Below are 20,011 nucleotides of genomic sequence, written 5' to 3'. Positions count from 1 at the left end.
TCAAAAAAAAAAAGAAATGGGCTATAAAATAACCAATAAAAAAAACGTATCTTTTGTATCTGGGTAAGATTTAATCGAGAAACCAATGACAATAAAGCATCCTGGAATGGCGCGCGATTGATCTTTCGTTCACCTGAGGAAGCTCCGAGCATCAGTCTTTTACATAGAGTAATTAGTCTACTCTTTTATTGTTACAACAAATTCACAAAGGTTTGACACAAACAATGACAACTTGACTGCAGTTAGAGAATATCTCCTAGATAATTAGCATCAGTTTATAATGAGTGTTTTGTAGCCACAGTTTTAGGCTACAACCTGCCTTTTCACCAGTGTTGGGAGTAACGCACTAAGTAACGCGTTACTGTAATTCCACTACTTTGTAACGAGCTTGTAACTAAGTATTCTTTTAAATCAAGTAACGCAGTTACAATTACTGAAATTTAAATTAGTTTGTTACCCGCGTTACTATCCACAAGGCTGTACACAACTGTTTCTCCCATTTTCCAGGACCGCTAACAAACACACACATTGCACTTGCATACAATCACGCACGCACACAAGGATATACAACCGCAATTATCTCCCATTCTCCACGGCCGCTAACACATGTCAATTGCTCTTGTATACAATTGCGCATACATATGGAAAGAAGGCTAGGACACTGATTGTGGTTTCCAACATTTATTGTTTAACCAGAAAATGCGTGGAATGAATTACCACCTGTTTACGGTGTTCGTGTCCTTATCTTGTCGGTCGGTGCAACGGGGAAAGAAGCGCCACCGGGACCAGTGGGACCTTATATACAGTTCCTACCTTAATCAGGGTGGGGATTCCCTGTTGTGGCTATGGGGACAAGATAAATGGTTTGGCCAATCGCATTTGAGTACAATGTCGTATTTTACATGCCAGCGAGTAGGATGTATTAGAAAGATATTATTCTAATTATATATTGAGCATATTGTGAATACGGTGTGGGTGTTTCAGGGTATTTGGTTAACTGAACCACTAATTGATTATTTTGTATCCCCCTACTTTTTATATGGTGTTAATACTGTAAGCCAATCACTTTAACTTCATTGGGCCTAATGTAGTAAAAAAAAAACACTGTTAAATGACTAAGACAGTTATTTTGTATTAAGTTAAGTGTTAAAAGGGACTTTTGTAGGCTACTACTGCTTGATTTTAAGGCATGTTGCACTGTTGTTTAAAATAAATAGGTAAAAAAAATGTGTTTATTGTGTTTGACTGTTCAGTAGTGTTCATATTCATTACATTAAACCCAGATATAAAAGTAACGTAAAAGTTACTTTCCCTAGTAACTAATTACTTTTGATATACAGTAACTGGTGAAGTAATTCAATTACCTTTAAAAAAAGTAACTAGTAACTGTAACTAAGTACTAATTTTCAGTAACTTGCCCAACACTGCTTTTCACTATAGCTCTGACTCCGAACTTCGTTAATAGGCTATAATAAATTTGAGTAGGCCTATTCAAAATATATATATATATCTGGATTGCGAATGAATATTAGAAAGCCCTTAATATTTAATGATGTTATGGGCATTATTTTTTGTAAATGTGTTTGCTTGAACATTCTATTCAGATTTCCGAAGCTACTTCAGGTTTGGTGAAGTTGTGACTCGCAAGCTCATTAGGCATACTAGCATGTTATAAATATCCTGGCCATGGATGCATTCATCATTGCAACTGTCTTTCAAAGATGTCAGCTAAAAAACAAATGAGCATCCTGTCCTTCCCCCAAAGAGGAAAGCCCCCTAAAAAGGCCAGATTAGGCCCAGAGAAGGTACACACATTAGAGGAGGAGATGGTGGAAGAGACGGCTAGAACAAAAGGGAGCAAAGTCCCAGGAGCAGCCACCTACAAGACCTCTTTTAATAGTGAATAGACCTCTAAATGTCCATGTATTACTGTAGGAAGCACAAGCTCATATTACTGGTGCTCTATCTGCCGCCAAGAGAACTCCTGTGCCCATCAAGGTGTACGGGATGTGACAAGGCAAATAGGCAGTAAGGGGCATCAGGCCAAACAGCAGGCACTGAAGTCAACCAGCACAGTCAAAAACTTTTACTTGCCAGTGACTGCAGAGAGGAGTGTGCAAGAGTTCAAGGTACATTTAAATGCATAAGGTTGACTACAATGTTCCAATTCTATGACTATGGCATATACAGTATAGACATTCACCCATGACATGGACATAATACTGCTCAGTAATGTATTTTTTATTGTTACGGGGGACGCAGGGCGGGCGGCATTGGGGCGGGCAGGGCAGAATGGGGCCAGGGTGTGGCCCGGGGTGATATGTCACTCTTGCCGTTCTTCAAAACTTGAGAGCCCTGCTGTAACGTATGACAGATTTAAAAAACTGAAAAACTGCATTATTAGGATGTTGTTAATATGAATCAGAACTATCCTTCTTTAAACAAATACAGATGACTGTCTTTCAGGTGCTTTGCTAAATTGAAAGTACTACCTCCCTTGGTCTGAAGAACACGGTAGCATGTCCTCTTTTCGAGACCTAATAAATGCGTCCGGCAGGGATTCCAAAAGCGTCCAGAAGTTAGCCTCGTTGGATATATGTGTTTCTCTGGGTGTTTCACAACTAATATTACGTCTTTTGGAAAGGGTATCTCCCTTACATTCCACCTTTTTGCACGTGCTCTCATTGGTCGACCGCCTTCCCAGTGTTGCCAGATAAGATAAGTATCCTCCAAAATGATCCTCCAGGTGTGAAGTGTTGCCATTTCCAGTCTGGCAACACTTCACACCTGGCCGCCTCCACTAGATTCATCGTTTACAATAGTAAATAGCAGATCTACATGTGAAAAACATGTCAAAACTTCGACTGGAACGCCGAAGCGTATACTGCCCCCGTCAGTTCCAGAAGAAGCGCAGCACCGATTCTAAAAGCTGGCACCGGCGCTCACGGTACTTACGGTGCTTCAAAAAAATGGGTATCGTCAGTGTTTTGTTATTTTATTACCGAAAGGTATCGTGAGTATCGGTTCTCGTGACATCGCTAACTCATACACCCACAAACACACACACTCACACAAATTTCTGGATTCATGTTTGTCCAACAGGTTGCAATGGCGCCTGGACCTCTTCCAGGACCCGGTGCTTCTCTCCTGCGGTCACAGCTTCTGCCGCTCGTGCCTGGAGGGGAGCTGGAGGGAGCAGGGGGAGAAGGAACAGCGGTGCCCTCTCTGCAGACGCCGGAGCTCCAGAAAGTGCCCACCCCCTGACGTGGCCCTGAGGAACGTGTCTGAGCTAAATGTTTTCCATGAGATAGTGTGTCTATGTTTAGATTTTTTAAAGTATAAGGTATGTACTTTTCAACTAATTTCAGTTAGGTTATAAGAAAGCATATGCTGCCCATATTCATAGTCTCCCATGTGTTTCTAACCATTTCCCTCCTCTAACTTGGTGACAGAACCTAGAAAATGAAAGTTATGCTATAATTTCTCTTTACAGATCCTCTGCTTGACAGGCAAGCCAATGCAAATATGTGAGTTCTAGTAGCCAAACTATGTGAAATTGTCTGGAAGTTCCAGTAGAACTGTAACTGTATCTTAAGAGATGTTGTTTGCACATTGGGAAAGATTTGTTGGGTCTTGTGACAGGGGCGTGGGGAAGGGGTGTGTGTGTGTGTGTATGTTTGTCTGTGGGGGGGATATAACATTGCTTGGAAGCATCTTTGTGTGAAGAAGAAAAGTCCAAACAAGTTGAAAGATCAGAAAAGGATAAAAATGTAAATGTGTCTCCCGATCTCAAAACACTGTCTGCATGAAAGCACCTGAGCACCTCTTCACAGACCACATTAATTAAACACAGGTGAGCATTCATCCTTTTGTTTAAAGTTAAAGGTACTTTTCAACTAATTTAATTTAGGTTATAAGAAAGCATATGAGGTTAATGGAAGGTGATATAACTTGACTATCTACAGTTTTTAAAATCACAAAGTAAATATCAATTATAAGTAGTATATAGGTAATGCATTTATGTTTTATAATTTATTTACCTTTAGCTATATTTTCTCTTTAAAATTCCTCTACTTGAGAGGAAAACCAATGTACGTAATAATAATAATACATTTGTCAGTATTACATTTACAGTAATCAAACAGTAGAAGCTTTAATCCAAAGTGTCTTACCAGTAATATCAGTAGCAGACAAAATGTCACTGAACATAACGGATCAGACCGATATGTTCACCGAAACAAAGTTTAATTATGAAAATTATGAAATATTTCTATGTATCTTAATATTTTAAGAATTAAAACCTTTCCAGATTCAAAGCCAGATAGCTGAATGTTCAGAAGATAAAAATGTTCTCTTTTTTTTTTTAAAGTGGTGAGTTTGGGAAGCATACTTTGTTAAGTAATGTGAGACTTGAGAGACTTGTTCGGGGGGGGGGGGGGGGGGGGGGCACAGAAAAACATCAGGCCACAGAAATATACTCTCTCATGTTCGATTCAATCCTGTCCCATCACCATAATATGCAGTTATCTTCTTTTAAAACGCATTATCAACCTAATCTAAGCAACAGACAAAATTATGGAGTTAAACGTGCAGACCAGTGTTAAGTGTTAAGTATGTGAAATCAGCTCCTTTCCCAAAACTACCATTAATTGATTAACACTTGTAACACAGTTTGAGAGCATTGTCATCAGCATGATATAATTTAAATTCCTCTTGAGATAAAGTTCAGCTATTACTACTAACTATATGTGAGTGCCATGGAATATTATATTTTACAGCTCCTAATTAACAACAACAGTATGTTTTTATAGATTTTACTTGAGTTGATGTCTGCTGGTAACACGAGATCCTCATGCCTCCGATTGTAAGCATACCATAAGCATCTGGAAAAATAGTACATTGTGTGTTTTTATTTCCTGAACTATTCTATGTTGAATTTTTTGGATGGAATTACTTATGACTTTCATCTTCCATTGTTGTTTTGTGTACGAATCCAGCAATAACCACAATAATAGTTTTCCTGAATTCCTGAAGTCAAAACTGATTCCCCTCTTAATGTTTATAGGATTGGTCACCCACATCACTGTTCAGAACATTTGGAAAACTGATATAGGAGATGTGAAGTTAAGCATGATCATATATGGAGACTCAAACCAACTTTTGTTTGCCTGTTTGGTCTTCGTAGGGGTTGGACTCATTTGTGAATACATTTTATAAAGAAGGATATTTCAAACATCAGACCATAATTGTACACACTTTTTGCAGATCACAGTAACCTGACATTTAATTATAATAACATTTTGGTTTAGATGCAGATGAAAATAACAATAACAACCCAACATGTGAGTAAGATCTTAATTTACTCTTTACCTTTTGCATTCATACAACATTTGTTGCCATTCAGATGAGATAATATAATTCAGAGCTGAATTCATAAGAGATTTATTTAGTTTTATGTCATCCAAAGATAATTTGTTATTTAATAATTTAATAACACTTTTATTTAATAATTGAATAACACTTTGATAATAAAAGTGACAACAGACATTCCAAAAACAGTCCCATAGCAAGACAGTTGATTTTGCTGACCAGTCAGAGAGATCTGAAAAAATATATTCAGAGTGGACATGTGTGTCAGGGTGGTCCTGTGGCAGGGTGGAAAGGCAGGACTGCTCCAGAAGTTGGACTGGAGGTCAGTGACGAAGGTGGAACCATTCTGGTGGACAGGTAGGAGAATCAGGAGCCAAAACACCCCCGGCTCAGGACTTGCTTCATGCAAAGCAAGCCAGGGGCTAACCAGACCAGGAGATGATCCATGCTGAGCGCTAGCAGGCAGAGGGCTAGTCAATTCTTGAGCTGAACAAGCCAGGGGGCAAAGGAGCTGACTTAGGTAGGGGCCTAGTCAATTCAGTGGGGAGTCTTTGCTTAAGTGTGTCCTGTGTCGCCTCCATATATAACATGTGTGTGTTGTTGTGAGTCGTTGGTGCAAAAAAAAAACTGACTGCAGTCAGCCTTGTTTGTTGTGAAGGGACCGGTTATTTGATATTCATAGGTATTAATGATATGCCATAGTCAATATTTCCATCTTATTTGTACCTAGTATAAATGTTACTTTTATTAGCATGTAAGCATTCCTGGGTGAGACTCTTTTGATTTGACCTGGGAACGGAGGTGAGAAATCCCTTCCCCCTCCGGGTCAGGACAGAGAGTCTGAAGCCATGGCCTATTTGAATAGATGGTTGCACCCCTAAACATTATGTATATAAGACCGTGTCCTTTAAGAGACAGGCAGATAATCTTGAGGCGAAGCTCTGGGTGAGTGGAGCTCAAGCTCTGTCTCACAATGGTGGTAAACCTGGAAATGACTGACAAATCCATGACTGAGTCTTCCAATATATAGTAGAAAATTAAATACTATCATTTGTTAATACTTACTGGGTCATATTCATACCATAGTCTTTTTTTATGGGACTGCAGGAAAAAATAAACAAACGCATTCGGAGTGCATCCCACACAGATTACATCTGAATCTTGTTCTTGATTCTAATCACCACATGATGGCAGCAAAGGAAAACAAAAGTGAGTATGAACTAAACTAGAGTATGAGCAGAGTACTTATATGTTAAATTATGTATGTTATGCTGTGCGATGTCTTGACTTGAGAGTCCCAGTAAGATCATCATAAGGTTTCTTCCCTCTTTCTTCTCCCTTTCTGCTACTGCCTCTTCTCTGCCTTTCAACTTAACTTAATCATACTCTCTCTGTTTGTCTCTCCTTCACCATGTCCCTCACTCATTCATTTCAGGTTGGGGCTGGGTTCTTTTCTATCTCATGCATTCAGGTTTATTTGAGCATTCATGTATATTTGGTCTAATTGACATCCACCCCCTGCAGTGCAATAGCTGACATTCCACATTCATTAATTCAGTCGGTAGAGGATGGGTGTTAACCAGACATTGGGTGGTAAGTAAGGAAGTAAGTCAGTAATTATGATCTATGATTGGTTAAGACCTGTCAACAGACCAGAACGAAAATACACGATACGTTTGATTGGCTAATAAGAGGATCTTTACTTTTTCGTTGAGAAACGGTGTTGATTGCCTGACTTTTAGACGATAGGTAAAAAAAAATGCATTCCTCGAAGTTATACAGCGTAATACTCAACTGACTTGTATACCGAATTTTTAAGAAGACTCAACACACAATCGTCATGCTAATCTAACTTTTACACCGTGTCAAATAAGATGGTAATAGTTACAAGTAGGGATGCACCGATACCGATACCAGTATCGGGTATGGGGCCGATACTTTGTTAAAATACCTGTACTCATACTCGTTTTTGAATTGCCGATACCAAGTACCGATACCCAGTGTTGCGCCTGAACGTGTTCATTGAACATAGCAGTCCTGTATCCAGCGTGTACAGGGTGTGTGAGAGCGCCGAAATTGCGTAGAGGCTGAGAGCAGTATTGCAGACGGATAGAGATTTTAGAAAAAATATAGCTCGCATATTGAAAATGTTTGGAGCTGTGAAATTGGTTAAAACATTTGAATTATGAACTATAAACTGAACTAATACATTTAAAAAAATGTGTGAACTGTGAACTGAACTAGTTCATGTAGAAAGTGAACTTTCCCAACACTGCACTTTCACAGTATTTCACTACATCAAACTGGTTGGGCTATGCGGACACAAAATGTGATTTGTTGTCCTACCAGTCTCTGCCCTACTAGTAAGTACCTTATTCACCCTCTTGTTTTGTCTTCTGTTGCACTTGCTTGATGTCTGCCTTTGTTAGGAAAGTTTGTCATAGTGTCAAAGTATGTAAATGTCAACAGGTTTCACTACATTTAGCCGCTGGCATCTTGTTATAGACTAGCAATTCCGTTGTGCTGCCTTAACGGCGATTTGGGCTCAGATCAAGGTAAATGAAGACGACAGGAGGCACAGTGGCACAGTGTAAGATCTGCACTGCTACGGTGTTGAGGGGTGGAAAGGTAAGTACTTTGTTTAACACAAGCACTTTTATTAAACATCTAAAGACGCACCATAGTGCTAAGTACACAAAGTTCACTAAAGCTAGTGGCGAAAGACCAAAGAAGCCAATCTTAATCTGACAGCTTGCAAAAGAAAAAAACGCACACGTACGCACACAGTCAGAGAGAGAGGTAGAGAGAAAGACTTATAGTGCCAAGTAGGTTAAGTGATTGTTTGTGTACTTGAGCAGGAGACTCTTTTGATCCTTTTGTAATTGAAATGTGCTTATGTGCTAATCCAGTCATAGTTCTGTTCACTTTTTGTTAAGCAGACTGTGTTGTTAACCTTTATCTGGTTATATTTGCATTTTGTCTAATGTGTTGATACTGCCTCTTTCAATGCTCTTTTTTTGTTAAAACCAGAAAACTTGGCTTGGGATAGCCTTCTGTTAATTGTGTACTATAGGCTTGACATAATCTGCAGAGGATAAAATAAAATCTGCCTCCAAATGAATTGCACTTTCATAGAGACCCAATTTAAGGAGTATCGGTATCGGTACTCGGTATTGGCAAGTAAAAATACTCGTACTCGTATCGGTTTGTAAAATAGTGCGATCGGTGCATCACTAGTTACAAGCTAGCATACATAAGCTAATTGCCATCTTTGCTTGGCCATATAGCAGACCGATGCAGTAGCCAGGAAAATGCTAAGCCCTCTGAACACTTCCTCGTTTGCATCATGCTACATGTTATTGAAATAACTTACATGAAAATGTCATACAAAAAGATGTTTTTCTAAACAAGGAGCAGACAACTGAATCTCATGTTCCAATTCCCTTATTTAAGAAAACTGTTGCGAAGGATAGAGTAATCTTCCGTTCACCTTTATTAACGCTTGACTGTCCACCTCCAAGCAGTCAGCCTGTTAAAAGTAGTACTAACATAGATGTATCAATCATATTAATTACATTCTTCAATACAAATCAGAAGCTCTAAAATGAGATAGAAATGGTTTCAAAATGAAAATGGAATCAGTATCAACAAATGCAGGTAAAGCTTAGTGTGGTATGGGGGGTCGGCAATGTAAAGTCTTGGCTAGGGCAACAACATTGCTGGGGCCAGCCATGCCCCCAGGATTCGTTAAAGCACAGGTTGGCCGAGAGAGAATATCAAAACAGTGAACCATATGAAATATTGTAATGAAAATCAGGATCACAGGGACATGTACCTGATAAACATAGTCTCCGCCATTTACACTACTCAGTGTGGACGATGTTGAGGACACCATAGAACAGTGTACCACCGATATCGCAGCCGTAAACACGCTGTTGCTGAAACAGTATGCATTGTAGTTCCGGACCAGTGATCCAGGGAAAAGAAAAGTACCTCAGTACCAAGGATCCCTTCCTTTACATTTCAGTTTATAGAGGACATGGCCATGTTTGCAGTACACGTGAAAATAATTGCCTGTTCTAAGGGATATGTCAAGGGAAGGTGTGGGCTACAGACAGTACCAGAATGTTGCTATGGTTCCCATTTGTGCCTCTTTTTAGGTAAACTTGAGAGAGAAAGGAAACACACAATAATGAATGAACAAAAAAGGAGAAATTGATATAATGATATTCACAAGAGACCAGATGATGTGGAGGTTAAACAAACAGTTGTGAGAATTGTACTTCTGATCAGAGAAATATACCAAATCGACTGAAAAAAAACTGTAAAAACAAGTACTGACCTTTACGTTTGAATCAAAAGAATGCCAAATGAATTGCCAGTTGCAAAATGCATCATCATATTGCATAACCAATTTGTACACTCAATTGCCAGTTGAAAAATGCATTTTCATTAGAATAATGCATGTGTTCCATTAGTACCTGATGGATTGATAAGCGAGTGGACAGAAGTTAACACACAATTAAATCCAGCATTTATGAATGAACCCTGTTAAATTCCATTACAATTTTAGGGGCTCAACCGTAGTTTTACATACTGACCAGAAGCGTTTGAGAGCAGGCTATGCTATGGTGGGTTCAAATTACTTGTTACTAATGGGAAGACTGTCACAGAATAAAACAAATATAATCATATAATCCATGTGGGGGGATTAAGGGGATAAAATTCACGATTAATGTAAATAAAGTGGTCCTTCCTCTGGCACATGGGCATGAGTAGCATGAGACCCAACAACCTCCGGCACTACACACCTCTTCACCGAAGTTCATTACGCGTTAGCGATTACACCGACTCAAGCGTAATTCAGTTGCCATTAATGTTGAACAGCAGCGTTAAACGTGACACAACACTAAAAGTCAGGCAATCTACATCGTTACTCAATGAAGAAATAAAGGTCCGTTCAGGTGACAGGTCATAACCAATCAGAGACCATAATTGCTCCTTTACTTCCTTACTTACCAACCATTTTCTGATTACCACCCATACTCTACCGACAGATTCCTAAAAACTCCTAGAACATACATGATTTACATTGAATTCCAGGGACTGCATGGCCTCTTGACCTCAGGATTGTGCTGGTGGGGAAGACTGGATCTGTAAAAAGTGCGACAGGAAACACCATCTTGGGAAGAGAAGTGTTTGAAAGCAATAATGTACCCAGCCACGTGACTGACATCTGTGAGAAACATTGTGAGGAAGTGGAGGGTAGAAACATTGCAGTTATTGACACACCAGGAATCTGTGACAGGAACAAGACTGATGACCAAATGAGGAAACTGATGGCCCAGTGCATCAAACTGTCTCTCCCTGGACCCCATGTGTTCCTGCTGGTGATCAGACTGGGAGTGAGATTCACAAGGGAAGAGGAGAAAGCTGTAAAATGGATCCAGGACAACTTTGGAGAAGATGCTTCACGGTACACAATTATACTGTTCACTCATGTAGATCAGCTGAAAGGTAAAACTGTAGAGGACTGCTTAAAGCACGAGAGTATAAATATAATCTATAACAGCTGTGGAGGAAGGTATCTGTCATTCAACAATGATGAAATGAGCAATAAAGAACAGGTCAAACATCTGTTTGAGAAGATTGTAAGCATGCTAAAAATAAACGGGGGAGAGTTTTACACCAATGACATGTACAAGGAGGCACAGCGTAAAATCACAGAAGAGGAGGAGAGAAAGAGACATGAGGAGGAGAGGAAAAAAGAAGTGGAGAGAAGGAAACAGGAAGAAGAATGGAGGCTTCAGGAAGAGACACGAAAAGAGGAACAGAGAGAGAGGCAGTGGCGGCTCGTCCATAAGGGCGATTGGGGCGACGCACTGCCTATGGGAAAAGGAAGAAAATAAAAAAAATAAAAAAATAAAAAATGATAATTCCTGATGTATAAATTCAATTGCACGACTACATGTAAATGTAAATTTCATATTTTTTTTCTGTCGGATTCTACCACTAGACCGTCTGATATGCCTCTGTATGTCTTTGTCGAATCAGGTAACAGTCATTCAGTCAGCCTAGAGTCGTGATTCAAATGGCCCCGCCCCTTCAGGGCGATCTTGGACGAAATGAAAATCGCCCCAGACCTCTCCCATTGACTCCCATGTTAAATGCGTTTTTTTCATAAAACAGAGCTCTCAATGCATTCTCTATGGCTTCCGGGAGGGCTCGCCCCTCCAAGTCTAGTCATAAGTAAGCGACGCAAAAGCCTATGCTAAAATGCAATGAGGACGTCACACAGCTTCGACAAAGGCATGTCAAGATGGCACCTGTTCAGCACAACAACTCATCCGCTCTTTGACAGAAACTTCTTTTTAGTCAGCGTAATATTGAAGATAAATTGACCAAAAAACCCTAGACCAAAAGTATCCATTCAACAGTTTTCTACAAAGGGAGGGAAATTGGAACAAAAGAAAATCGCGGTCGTGAAGTGGCTAAACGCGGTCTGTATCTATACCACTGTCACTTTTCATAGGTTTCACAGTGTGAACTAACTTTAAATAATGATTTATGTGATGACTTATTTTGCTTTTGTAAGCCAATACTTTCAAGATCAGTCAATAAATATCGTTGGTTTTGACGTAAGTTGCCCCCTTCTTTATGTTGTTAGTGGACATATCATGTGTCCTGTTCAGCTAGGTTACATCATACAACATTTGAGACGTGTGGATAATGAAAAAGTGGGATCATTTAATGTGGAGCCACATCATGTTTGCTTATGAAGGCTCCTGAATGTAACTTTCTTCCATAGCGTTCCACTTGTATCTTGCTACTCTAGCTATGTAGAAAGAGGGGAGATATTACTGTTGGTTGCTGCCAATAGTGGACAAAAAGGTTTTGCTGTATGAGTAAATCGGATAACTTAATGTACCTACTGAATAGGTCGCCTTAATCATTATCAAAAAAATTGCCCCCCCTGAGAATTTTTTCAGGAGCCGCCACTGGAGAGAGGTATGAAGATGAGAGAAGAAGAGAAGAAGACAGGAGGAGACAAGAGGAGGAGAGAAGACGACAGGACTAGGACAGGAGAAGGCAAGAAGAGCAAAAGAGAATAGAGGAAGAACATAGAAGAAGGCAGGAGGAGATTAGAAGACAACAGGAAAGCTCATGTTTCAGGAAATGCTTCAGCTGTTGTTGTTGCCCACGCGTGTCAGCTGATCCAGAAGGACAACCACTTCTACAGAGAAATTACACAAATGAATAGAAATGAATTGAAAGAATATTCATTGCACATCAGTGAGTGTGTGCTATAATGATCACAGCAATGTAAACCATGTTTATATTTTTTTGATAGCAAAGAGTCATCTTGCAAAGGAGTGTCAGGTTTAGCTTTTTCTGTGTGAGGGCCCCTTGAACTTTGACATCCAACAAATCAGTTAGGGTGGTCAGTGAGAGCTTTACCATGATCCTCATTTCCAATGGATGCTGTTAGCTGTTGCAAACCCACAAAGTGTCCAAATATTGTGATATTTCCACAGTCCCACCATTGCTTCAGAGAGCAATAGGCACTTTTTTGTTCTCTGAAGAATTCCCAAAAGAAAGTAAAGACATCTGCAAAATGTTTGTCATTTACTGTAAATCCTGTTTTTAGCCTAGAATGAATTTCAGAAAAGAAAACGTTAATGAATGCGTGAAGTGGAGTTAAGACTTTAGTGGAGTTAAGAAGAAAAGATGTACCTTATCATTGAATGTTACCTAACTAACACTAGCTAGACAGTGACTTGTGACGTTACTTGTTATTGCCATTCAGTCTAAACATCAGTTTAAGTTCATCTGTACCGCAATTTGCGTAATTTTTGATGTGTCATGAAAAACAAATTTAAGTAATCATAACAACGTTAGTTTTGGTCAAGCAAGCTAGCCAGTTTAATTAGACATGATTGAACTAATCAAGAGCTATGCATCTTGGAATAGAAAAAGTATGTCAGGCTGTCCAAATACACCAAAATGCTTAATAACTACATAATAGCTACATTTAACAATTATGTTAATACATACTGTAACGTGCCGGCATAGTCACCCCATAATGCCTTGGGCGTGCGCATATTTGTCTATGTGTTATGCACTTTCGCTCAATGATGTTCCCTAACAATGTTCCTAACTGTTCTTATTGCATTGCGTTGTTCTGTGTTGGGACTGAGTTTATACAGGTGTGTGACGTAACACTGTCTGTTCGAGATAACCTGTACCAGGGCATAAAGCCTGTGCCATTTTGACACTGAGTTATGTTTAGTATTTTGTAATAAAAAGCCATAACAAATATTACGCACTTCCGTGATTTGTTACAATACCTTTGCAATATCATTTTAGATTCACTATTAGAAGACTAAGAAAACATTATTTACAGGTGATTGGGAAGATGACGTGGGGGTGTGTGTGAGTGTGTGTCCATAGAACACTCAGTCATGGAGGCTGCGTATGTGTGTATGTTTGTTCATTGTTGCGGTCGTTATTGTGTTTATGTGAAAGAAATGCAGTCGTACAGGGCAAAATAGCGTTTAAAAGTTGCAATTCCGTTTTTGTGGGGAAAAAACAAATATTATTTGGACATTACTTCACCTTACAGTAATGTGTTCCTCCACACACTCACAAACAGGTGTGTGTGTGTGTGTGTGTGGGAAGGGGGAGGGGCGTTGGCCAGTGTCAGCCACTGCACTCAGGTGTGTGTGATGTCATTCAGTGGCCTGGCCCACAATAGTCTTCAGTTCATGTTCATCATAACAGGCAAAGGAGAGAGCAGAACTGCTGGAAGGAAGAGTGGAAGACACACACACCCACCCTCATCACTTACAACACTTCTCTCTCTTACAGACTTATAAACAACAGCAAACTCTAACAAGATACATTTAACACTTCCAACACCAAGGCCTTTCTGCCATGCCCAGTGGCGGTTTTAGGCACGGGCGAACCGGGCAGCCGCCCGGGGCGGCACTTTTTCATGTCACGTAAGGGGCGGCACGAGCACTTAAAACAAATCATCTGGGCCACGAAGCGCTTTTCTATTATCTATCATATCACTGTGTGGGGAATTGGCAAATTAGCGCCCCCTGCAGCTGCAGTTGCCCCTGCTAAGAAGTTGCCGTGCACAGATCCTCGGTGAGAAGGGGGAAGCCGGTGAGGGGGCGCGGCGTACAGTTCTAAAGTCAGTCACACATCGACTTTTTTTCAAATAACGCACATTCATAACATAATAATTACAGGCCTATAATTCCTGCACGTTTTTGTTTTTTTCGGAATTGTATGGAATGGCTAATACAAATAGGTAATACACAACAAATATGTGGTCACCAAGGGAATTGTAAGGAGACCACACTGACAGCAATAACTAATCCAACTGGTGACTGTTCTCTCCCTTGTACGACACTTTGGACAAAAGCGTCTGCTTCATGACTAAATGTTAATGTAAATGTGAAGGTAGTATTGATCTATAGATAGATAGATAGTTTATTTGTTGAGCACTAATACAATTGTTTCCTAGCTAGCGTTAGCGAGATGATTGACCATAGGGTATGAACATGTTCATTCATCTGACACTAGGCTAAAGTGTTAGCGAATGAATGTAACAGCATACAGAGTTGTAGTATAATCTTCATAATTAACAGGTCGATAGCTAGCTGGTTAGACCATAGATATCCTTTTGACACCACTAGACTAGCAAGCGTTAGCGAATGCCCGTTAGCCACGATTAGCTAACTCAACTAACCATAATGCATGTTGAGTACTTGCAGAACATAACTTGCAGAGAGCTGGTAAGCTAACATTAATGTACGTGATGTGTGCATTGATTTTCTTAACACCTTATCTTTACATTTTTTGAACATCCACCGTGTTGCATCAAATAAAACACCAGCATTGGAAGACTATTTTGTGCTGTCCCTGTCTGCAATGTGTAGAGTTCGTTTTGTTAGGAACCATTGCCTAGCACAGCCTTATCCATTATTCGTGTACAAGACGTTCACAGCCACACATACAAGCACTGACAAGAACATTATTAACTCCACTTTGCACAGTGTATCAGCAAACAAACACAACAATGGAGAAGTTTCTGTTCCCTAAAAGTCAGGCGACCGATGCGCCAGTTCAGGCCCGTCGGAACAGGAGAGGCAAGCCTAGCAATTGCTTGGGGCCCCAAGCTGACCAGGGGCCCCCCGAGACACCAACTGGTTATGAATTGAATGCAACGAAACACTGTGCGAGTGTCCCTTTAAATTCTGTGATGGTCAATGCAGGAAAGTGCAGCGACACTGTTATCGGAATCCCCCCTCTAGGGGGCCCCCCACAGTGGGGAATCCCCCCTCAGCAGGCCCCTCCCCCCCTACCCCCACAGCAGGGTTCGTGAATCGTGATTCCTGCCGGAAAAATGTGTTAAGATGAGAAGGAGTTGTGCATCTGGATACCAGAAGCGAAAGCAAAAAAAGCAAGATGAGGAGAAAAAAAAAACAAGACAGTGGTAAGTGATCATTTACATTGGATGAATTAGATGACTTTGACTTTGACTTTATGTGTCTTGTTCAAATTATGGTGTAATTTAGCAGCAGGTACGCTAGCAATGCAATACACTGGTAATGTTTATGTTAGCTACCTGCCTCGCAGTCAATGCTAGTATGACACTCGAAAAAACAACACTAGCTCACGTTAGCTAATATAACGTTACAGCAAGTTCATCGTGTGTCTACAGAAGTCCGATCAGATGCCAAATTTTTTTAGCATAGCTTGGTTGGTTAAACTGTGCATGTAAACAAACTAGCGCCAGCTATTTAAACTATGCATGTAAACGAGTGCACATTAGCGCCAGCTGTTCACTGTCTTTAGACATGGAGGACATTGTGGTTGCCTTTGCTGAAGCCAAGGCTCGCAAACAGCAGATGTAAATATTTTGTACATTTTTTAAAGGTTAATTTTATATGTGTGTGTGTACTTTTATTTATGTTGGATTTTATATTTAATACAGAGTTTGCACTTTATTTATATGTTGTTTGCAAATTTTCAAATAAACATACTATTTGTGCAGTAGCCTATATGCAATGTAAGCAGTTAAGAAATATTTTATTGATATAATGTGTGGTTGCACTTGAACTTGACACACAACAGTGTGTCTATGCTGTGGTTCCTGTAGGCTTTGGGCCGGTGGGGTGGTATGGTTAGGTGTACAACTGTAGTTTCTTTTGCTGTGGTCGTGTAGTGAGGGGTGTCGGCATTGGCGGTGGGGGGGGCCCCCAAATTCCTTGAAAGTCCATTTTGCTTGGGGCCCCCAAATTCCTCAAAATGGCCCTGCGCCAGTTGCTGAGAAGCCAAAGCTTCGCAAATATGACGAAAGCTATTTGCAGTTTGGTTTTACCGTCACTGGCATTGAGCAACGTCCTCAGTGTGTTTTGTTTGTCGAGGTGATAGCAAATGACAGCATGACGCTATGCAAATTAAAAAGGCACCTCGACACCAAACACCCTGATTTGAAAGAGAAGCCTGTGGACTTCTTTAAATGTAAACGTGATGGCCTCGAGCAACAACAAGACACCATCTCCAGGCATAACACTGTCTCCAAGCAGTTTTGGAGGCACCGTATGTAAAGTTGCTCATAGAATTGCTAAGCTTGGCAAACCCCATACAATTGCCATGGGTCCTATTTCAAAGAGGACTACCGTTCATTCGCCTGGGTTCGCGATCCATTCCTCTGCTCAGCAGACGAGCTGTCAATAGACATGCAAGTTCAACTTATTGAGCTGAAGAGTGACAGTAGACTTAATCATCTGTTTAACACCTCCCCTCTTTCGTCATTCTGGGTAGCAATGATAACGGAATACCCTCAGCTTTGCGAGCTAGCCTTAAAAATGCTCTTTTCGTGTCGACATATTTGTGCGAGGCAGGCTTTCCAAGACTGACTGCACTCTTAACTAAATACCACGCCCAGATCGAGGATGACCTGCGGATGTGTTTTCACAAGATAGATAGATAGATAGATGGATACTTTATTGATCCCGAGGGAAATTAAGGTCATCCAGTAGCTTACACTTACAAACAAACATGAATAACAATAAATACAAAAATCACAATAAATACAAAAACAATACACATAGGGAGAACATGTACACATGGGGGTGGGGTGTTTACATATAACATATACATATAACAATGTGCTTTACATGTGACAGGGCTATAAGTAGTGGAAAGTAGTGCAGAAGTGTTCCTGTGCATGTGTGGATAGTGCAAAGAGTCCTGTGCTTGTGTGTGTGTGGGGATAGTTGTGACGGTCGTGGTACGACCGCACATGAACCGCACACTCCTACCCCATCTTTTCAACTACTATTGCACCCAACAGACATGGTTTGCACACACCGCACACACAAACACTCATACTACTGATTACAATTGGATCCACCACATGGACTGCTAATTGCCTAGGCTGGCAGAAGGGACACCTGGAATGGTCTGGGCCAGACCACTTTGATAGAGTGTTTTTATATACTTAGAAAGTGCTTATTGTATTACCTAGTTATTTTCTTTGTTGTGCATAACACTGAAGAATACTATGGTTATGTTTGAGGGTCTGTTTTGTCATTGTGTATTGTTTGTTTTGTTGTGTTTACCCCTGTGTATAGAAATGGTGCTGGCCGCCAGGTATATATGTTCATTGCTCTGTCTGGGTTGAGTTAGTCAAGTTTTGTCAGGTATGTGCATTGATGTGGACCCTTATGTGTGAACTGCTGATTTTTGTCCTCTTCCCCATTTAGAGGCTTAGCAGATATTTTAAATAGAGATTGTACTGCTGCGTGATTGTCCTCTACCCCATTTAGAGGCTTAGCAGATATGTTAAATAGAGATTGTACTGCTGCGTGATTGTCCTCTACCCCATTTAGAGGCTAGCAGATGATATTCCTAAAGACTGCTGCTTTTTGTCCTCTGCCTAGTGAGAGGCCTAGCAGTTCTCCAGAGATTTTGACAAGTAATAAACCTGATGTTTTGAACCCTCACTCTGTCTCTGAGCTTTCGGGCCAAACCCACACATTTTCGACGGCAACCGAGGCTCGGTCCGTCACAATAGTGTAAAGTGATATAAATACTTAAATAAAGGAAAGGCAGTCCAAGGGGCTAGTGTAGCCAGTAAAAAAGTAGGAAAATGTAGAAAAGGATGGAAAAAGGATGGGCAGTGGGATGGAATAAAGTGTGATGAGAAGAGGAGGGCAGACTGAGGTAGACTCATGCAGAGCAGTCCATCCCCCTCCCCCTCCCCTTCTGTGTGGCGTTGTAGAGCCCTGGGGACAAAGGACTTTCTCAGCCTGTCTGATGAGCATGAGTCTGCCACTGAAGATGCTCCTCTGTCGTTTAAAAGTATTGTACAGTGGGTGGTGGTCATTGTCCATGATTGTTAGCAGCCTGCTCAGGGTCCTACTCTCCGCCACTGTTGTTATGCAGTCCAGATCGGTGCCAACAACGGCTCCTGCCTTTCTCATCAGCCTGTCAAGTCGCCCTGCATCCCTCTTCTTTGTGCTGCCTCCCCAGCACACCACAGCATAGAAAAGGACGCTGGCAACAACAGACTGATAAAACATACGCAGGAGTTTGTTGCAGACATTGAAGGACCTCAGCCTCCTCAAGAAGTGGAGTCGACTTTGGCCCTTCTTGTAGATGGCATCTATGTTAGCTGACCAGTCCAGTTTATTGTCCAGGTGAACTCCTAAGTACTTGTAGGTGCTGATCACCTCCACACTGACACCCTCTATGGAGATTGGTAGCAGAGGAGGCTGAGACCTCTTAAAGTCTACCACCATCTCCTTGGTCTTGGAGGTGTTCAGCTGCAGGTGGTTATTCCTACACCACTGCACAAAGTTGTCCACCAGGCTCCTGTACTCACCCTCCTGTCCATCCCTGATATATCCTACAACAGCAGAGTCATCAGAGAACTTCTGGATGTGGCACGACTCTGTGTTGTAAGTGAAGTCTGATGTGTACTGGGTGAACAGCACTGGTGAGAGTACAGTCCCCTGTGGAGCGCCGATGCTGCACAACACAGTCTAAGATACGCAGTCTTTCAGCCTGACAAACTGCGGCCTCTCCGTCAGGTAGTCCGTGACCCAGGATACAAGGTGGGCGTTCACACCCGTCTGCACGAGCTTGTCACTCAGACAGAGGGGCTGGATGGTGTTGAAGGCACTGGAGAAAGAACATGATTCTCACAGCACCCTTCCCCTTGTCCAGATGAGTGTGTGCTCTGTGCATAAGGTAGATGATGGCATCTTCCACGCCCACCTTCTCCTGGTAGGCAAACTGCAGCGGGTCGGGTGCATGGCGTACCTGGGGTCTGATGATGTGCAGTAGCAGTTGTTCCATGGTTTTGCAGATGTGAGATGTTAGGGCGACTGGCCTGTAGTCATTCAGCTCCCTGGGGTGTGGCTTCTTTGGAACAGGGATGAGGCAGGATGTTTTCCACAGAGCAGGGACCTTCCCCTGTTGGAGGCTCAGGTTGAAGAGATGCTGCAGAGGCTCACCCAGTTCCACAGCGCATGCCTTGAGAAGTCTTGGACAGACTCCATCCGGGCCAGCTGCCTTCCTGGGGCGCAGTCTCCTCAGCTCTCCTGTGACTTGTTTA

General features: G+C 41.3%; 1 protein-coding gene across 1 annotated transcript; it reads left to right on the top strand.

Annotated features, from left to right (window-relative positions):
• Positions 1-2,849: 2,849 nt before the first annotated feature.
• On the top strand, positions 2,850-18,163 carry LOC308367914 (GTPase IMAP family member 9-like; the record flags this gene model as incomplete). The annotated part of the gene is made up of 6 exons (XM_080841917.1): positions 2,850-2,947; positions 3,103-3,310; positions 5,655-5,727; positions 10,474-11,141; positions 18,024-18,042; positions 18,156-18,163. The coding sequence occupies 6 exons, from the start codon at positions 2,850-2,852 to the stop codon at positions 18,161-18,163; spliced, it is 1,074 nt and encodes a 357-aa protein (XP_080698043.1).
• Between the last annotated feature and the right edge of the window lie 1,848 nt (positions 18,164-20,011).

Source organism: Sprattus sprattus (genome assembly GCF_963457725.1).
Source record: "Sprattus sprattus genome assembly, chromosome: 1".
Lineage (NCBI taxonomy): Eukaryota > Metazoa > Chordata > Actinopteri > Clupeiformes > Clupeidae > Sprattus > Sprattus sprattus.
This window is presented reverse-complemented; position numbering and strand designations above follow the sequence as displayed.